The sequence below is a fragment of the Schistocerca piceifrons genome, chromosome 6, assembly GCF_021461385.2.
Source record: "Schistocerca piceifrons isolate TAMUIC-IGC-003096 chromosome 6, iqSchPice1.1, whole genome shotgun sequence".
NCBI lineage: Eukaryota > Metazoa > Arthropoda > Insecta > Orthoptera > Acrididae > Schistocerca > Schistocerca piceifrons.
Genome location: NC_060143.1, coordinates 466,645,994 through 466,651,977, shown reverse-complemented (window position 1 = coordinate 466,651,977; position 5,984 = coordinate 466,645,994). Strand labels below are relative to the sequence as shown.

General features: G+C 48.2%; 1 protein-coding gene across 1 annotated transcript; it reads right to left on the bottom strand.

Annotated features, from left to right (window-relative positions):
• Nucleotides 1-775: 775 nt before the first annotated feature.
• Nucleotides 776-5,041, bottom strand: LOC124803382 (kiSS-1 receptor-like). The gene is made up of 2 exons (XM_047264567.1): nucleotides 2,649-5,041; nucleotides 776-862 (listed from the first exon to the last, which is right to left on the bottom strand). The coding sequence occupies exons 1-2, from the start codon at nucleotides 3,069-3,071 to the stop codon at nucleotides 776-778; spliced, it is 510 nt and encodes a 169-aa protein (XP_047120523.1). The 5' UTR covers nucleotides 3,072-5,041.
• Nucleotides 5,042-5,984: the final 943 nt, after the last annotated feature.

The window sequence follows — 5,984 nt, the reverse complement described above, 5'->3', positions numbered from 1 at the left end:
CAACAAAGGAGGTGGCTTACAAAACACTCGTTCGACCTATACTTGAGTATTGCTCATCAGTGTGGGATCCGTACCAGGTCGGGTTGACAGAGGAGATAGAGAAGATCCAAAGAAGAGCGGCGCGTTTCGTCACAGGGTTATTTGGTAAGCGTGATAGCGTTACGGAGATGTTTAGCAAACTGGAGTGGCAGACTCTGCAAGAGAGGCGCTCTGCATCGCGCTGTCCAGGTTTCGAGAGGGTGCGTTTCTGGATGAGGTATCGAATATATTGCTTGCCCCCAACTTATACCTCCCGAGGAGACCACGAATGTGAAAATTAGATTCGAGCGCGCACGGAGGCCTTCCGGCAGTCGTTCTTCCCGCGAACCATACGCGACTGGAACAGGAAAGGGAGGTAATGACAGTGGCACGTAAAGTGCCCTCCGCCACACACTGTTGGGTGGCTTGCGGAGTATAAATGTAGATGTAGATCACTAATACCAGTCTCACTATTGACACTGTCTATGAAGTCAGTCCTGTATGAAGCTACAAGATCTAAAGTATTTGTATTACGTGCGGTTGGCGAGCTAGCTGCTGAAGGATAGTTTGGGAAAATTATTTCGCAAGACTGTCTCTCCGTACCATATGCAATGGAGAGTATGAAACTCCATCAGTTAGGTAGATTGTAATCAGCAAAAGTGGATATCTACTATAAACTGGTGCCACTAATATGTTTGGTAATTAATAAACACAGTTTACGAATAGTGTTGAGTTTTATTTTGTAAGTAGTTGTGCTTTAATCTCTCCCCACCATGTTTCCTGCTAAACTAACATGAGGATTGTCCCCCGCTCCCCTGGTATGAGCTTGCCCTCTGACCTCGATCTTTTAGCAAACAGAACAATAACTTAAACGATTTCACAGAATGCTTTCTGCAAGCAGTGCACCACAGCTCTTAAATGATGCAGAAAATAAAAATTGCCAACAGCATTCATATTAATATTTTTTATTATTTTGAATAGTTGCGATATTATATCATCATCAGTCAACACATTTCACCAACATAACATGGAATGACTGTTCGTTGACATAGAAAGTACAGGTAGGGCACGGGAGTCCAATGTGTCTAGCGTCATGCTGAACTGTGTTGTGAAACAATGACACTCAGCACCTTTTCGTACCTATACTTTTGAGTTCAAGGAACATTTACCCCATTTTGTGCGAATGTTTTTGTCGGCCTGATGACGGTATGACAGTCTAAGAAAGAACAAAGGAGGTGGCTTACAAAACACTCGTTCGACCTATACTTGAGTATTGCTCATCAGTGTGGGATCCGTACCAGGTCGGGTTGACAGAGGAGATAGAGAAGATCCACAGAAGAGCGGAGCGTTTCGTCACAGGGTTATTTGGTAACCGTGATAGCGTTACGGAGATGTTTAGCAAACTCAAGTGGCAGACTCTGCAAGAGGGGCGCTCTGCATCGCGCTGTCCAGGTTTCGAGAGGGTGCGTTTCTAGATGAGGTATCGAATATATTGCTTCCCCCTACTTACCTCCCGAGGAGATCAGGAATGTAAAATTAGAGAGATTTGAGCGAGCACGGAGGCTTTCCGGCAGTCGTTCTTCCCGCGAACCATACGCCACTGTAACAGGAAAGGGAGGTAATGACAGTGGCACGTAAAGTGCCCTCCGCCACACACCGTTAGGTGGCTTGCGGAGTGTAAATGTAGATGCAGATGTAGATATCGGAAAGTGATCTGAAGATTTAGAAAGGGATTTAGAAAAGATTGCTGTATGGTGTGGCAGGTGGCAGTTGACGCTAAATAACGAAAAGTGTGAGGCGATCCACATGAGTTCCAAAGGAAATCCGTTGGAATTCGATTACTCGATAAATAGTACCATTCTCAAGGCTGTCAATTCAACTAAGTACCTGGGTGTTAAAATTACGAACAACTTCAGTTGGAAAGACCACATAGATAATATTGTGGGGAAGGCGAGCCAAAGGTTGCGTTTAATTGGCAGGACACTTAGAAGATGCAACAAATCCACTAAAGAGACAGCTTACACTACACTCGTTCGTCCTCTGTTAGAATATTGCTGCGCGCTTTGGGATCCTTACCAGGTGGGATTGACGGAGGACAACGAAAGGGTGCAAAAAAGGGCAGCTCGTTTTGTATTATCACGTAATAGGGGAGAGAGTGTAGCAGATATGATACGCGGGTTGGGATAGAAGTCATTAAAGCAAAGACGTTTTTCGTCGAGGCGAGGTCTATTTACGAAATTTCAGTCACCAACTTTCTCTTCCGAATGCGAAAATATTTTGTTGAGCCCAACCTACATAGGTAGGAATGATCATCAAAATAAAATAAGAGAAATCAGAGCTCGAACAGAAAGGTTTGGGTGTTCGTTTTTCCCGTGCGCTGTTCGGGAGTGGAATGGTAGAGCGATAGTATGATTGTGGTTCGATGAACCCTCTGCCCAGCACTTAAATGTGAATTGCAGAGTGATCATGTAGATGTAGATGTAGAAGATGATGTAATGTAATGTTCATTACAAATGAAATGGGTGTCATCGCTGTTACTTAAAGATACCGAAGCATGACGGCTTTCTAAAAGTTAATCTGGGAATGTGGGTCCACGATGGCGCTGCGGCAGGCGGAGTGGCGGAGCTTACCTTGACGGGGATGCAGACGGTGATAAGCAGCAGGTCCGCGGAGGCGAGACTGGCCAGGAAGACGTTGGTGGTGGTGCTCATGCGGCGGTAGCGGCACACCGTGAAGATGATCAGCGAGTTGCCGGCGACTCCTAGCGCGAACGTGGCGCCGTACACCAGAAGCGCGGGCGCTAGCTCGCTCCAGTTGAAGATGGCGTGCGACTCGCTCCAGCTGTAGTCGTACATCTCGTAGTCCTCGGCGGGGCGCGCTCCGCCCCCGCCGGTGCTGCCGCCCCCGCTGCCGTTGCTGCCACCGGTGACGCCGTCCAAGCCCGGCGCGGCCTCCGGCGGGGGCTCCGCCGCTTCCGCCCGCGACAGCGCACCGGCCACCGCCGCCGTCAACACCGCAACCAGGCGGCCCGCCAAAAACGCTCTGGCTGCCATTGCTGAACGCCGACACTCGGTCGCTTGCTCCAGGCTCCGTCTACATGCCACCACTGCTTCAGCTAAAGCGGGACGGATGCCCTACAGTGTCACAAAGTGTAGGACCCTACCAACGCTCCTGCGTACCAGCTGAACGGCAGCGACCAATAATGAATACACTTCTGTTCGATATCACACGCTGTTTCAGAAATCAGCATTCGACAGTACACGTCACAAACTAACGTAGACGCTATTACGCTTCCGCAGTAATATCAACGGTGCGCGGCGGGTTGAACTGTCTTAGAAAGTCCTTCTATAAAGTCACACTTCCTAATCCGTTCCCTGAGGTTTCTCTCTCTCGAAAGGGAATGTCTGTTCAGACAACACACATAACATTTACAACCTCTACAGATCAACACTTTGAAAATTACGTGCCTTTTTAAGGAATCGGACCAGCACTGTGCAAATAAATCAGGCAACGCCTACGAACAGTCAAGGAATGCCTCGATCGTCAATACTCTGTCCTGATAACCGCCTCACGGAATAGGAATAACTTCCACAAGTGATGGTCGCTTCACAGATGATCCGGCTTTCTATAATGTCACACTTTCTAATCCGTTCCCTCAGGTTTCTTTCTCTCGAAAGGAAATGTCTGTACAGACAACACACATAATATTTACATCCTCTACAGATCAACACTTCGAAAATTACGCGCCTTTTTAAGGAGTCGCACCAGCGCTATGCAAATAAATCAGGCAACTCCTACGAACAGTTAAGGAATGCCTCGATCGTCAATACTCTGCCCTGACAAACGTCACACGGAACTTCCACAAGTGATGGTCGCTTCGCAGAGGATCCGGCTTTTGAATGATTCTGATGAAGTTGAGCACTGTACGAGTTATAGAGTACAATTGGGCGACATTTATCAACAAATTCAACAGTCTCTAAGAGTCTAAGACGCTATCACGCTAAACAGCACACGGAGTATGATTAATAGCTTCTACATCCGACGAACTCTCCGAAAACCGTATGGTTTTTTGTTTCGTTTTTGTTTATTCTCACACAGTCAAGCACTGTACGAGCTATAGAGAACAACTGGGCGACATTTATCAACAAATTAAACAGTCTCTAAGAGTCTAAGATTCTATCACTTTAAATAGAACACGGAGTATAATTAATAGCATCTATACCCGACGAACTCTCCGAAAACCGTATGGTTTTTTTGTGTTGTTTTTGTTTATTCTCGCACAGTCGAACGTTGTTCGAGTGCCACAGAACAAGTGCCCAATGTCTACAACAGCGTATTATGGAAAGTGAGTACACTGACACGATAAATGGTGCCCAGAATTCAACTGTCAACCTCCACAGCGACTGAATAACTCGTAATAGTGTGTATGATTGTTCCGTGGTCTTAGATGCAGTCCTGCACTGTAGTGTTAGCAGAGAAGGAGTCTATGACCCTTTCCAACAGTTACACAAATCTTTATCGCCCTGTCTGTTTAAAAACACATTTTCTTAAATTTTTTACCCGTGTGGTTAAAAGGTAACTGCAGCCGGTTAATGGACTGCGAGAATGCAGCACTTCGAAACTGTGTTGGAAATGGATAAATTATTTAGAGAGTAGACTGGCAGTGTGCTAAACGCGAGAGGAGAGCCTTTCCAAGTTTGATCAGAATAATGTGTGGGTCTGTAACCGTAAGTATCGTTCACGCAATACAGTTGATAACCTCCGGTATTTAGAAAACACTGGTTCAATTTTCTAATGTCTTGATGAACAACTAGAACTCGATCACTGTGCAAAGAGGATACGTGGATTACTAGAGAGAAAAATGAGGGGAAAAATGAGGGAACTCTTTGAATTCTTTTATGCTAACGCTATTATTGTGTCAGACTGCTAACTTGTCAATTACGTAAGAAATGCCTACTACGTCCGCTACCGGGTTTCACAGAGGAGGGATTATAGTACACCAAAATGTTCCACTCGCTAAAGAAAAGCGATTGTTTGTAAATATTCGGACGTGGCCGGCCCACCGGGGGCGACGCGCGAGTCCGCGACTCCGGCGCACGCTGCTCGCCCGCCGGCTCCTGACGCGCGTCGCGACGTCTCCGCGGCCCGCCAGCGGCACAGTGGATGGCGCTGCGCTTCGCCTCGGTCGGCCGCTCGCGACGTCCGCCGGAGCACGACTGCCGCGGTCTGGCGCCGCGGCGACCGGCGTCCCGGCGCCGGCAGGCATGCGCGCACACCGCACGCTGCCCCCCCCCCCCCCCCCCATGACGCTCCTCTGGAGTCCTCAGGCGCCGCCGCCGACGTGGTAGAGGACCACTGGCCACCTTCCGTAGGGGCCCGCTCTGACTCAGGCGCTAGCTCTACCGCGCCCGAGAGTCGCTTATACGGTCGCTTTGTGCCGCTGCCGCAGTTGCTGCGTGTCGTCAGAATGCGTCTCCAGATGCTGCTCAACGCCTTGCCTTCTCGGCGAGGTAGACACTGTGTAAAACAATGTGCAGGTCTTATTTTTGCTCTCTCTCGGTTGTAGCATTCTCTGTCCGTGCATGCTCAAACGTTTTTCAGGTGAAATACTCCCGACCTTCTAGTCATACAAATACCTGGGGGTAACACTCTGCAGGTACACTTGACAGCAAAAAAAGTGGGTCACTGCCGAATACAACCAACATGACGTAGCTGTGTTGCAGGTCCTCTAAACATCAAAACCCCGTGGGGTACAGTGGTTTGACTACACATAATGGGTACCGCAAGAGACTATTAGAGAAAAAAATGGTTCAAATGGCTCTGAGCACTATGCGACTTAACTTCTGAGATCATCAGTCGCCTAGAACTTAGAACTAATTAAACTAACCTAAGGACATGAGACACATCCATGCCCGAGGCAGGATTCGAACCTGCGACTGTAGCGGTTGCTCGGTTCCAGACTGTAG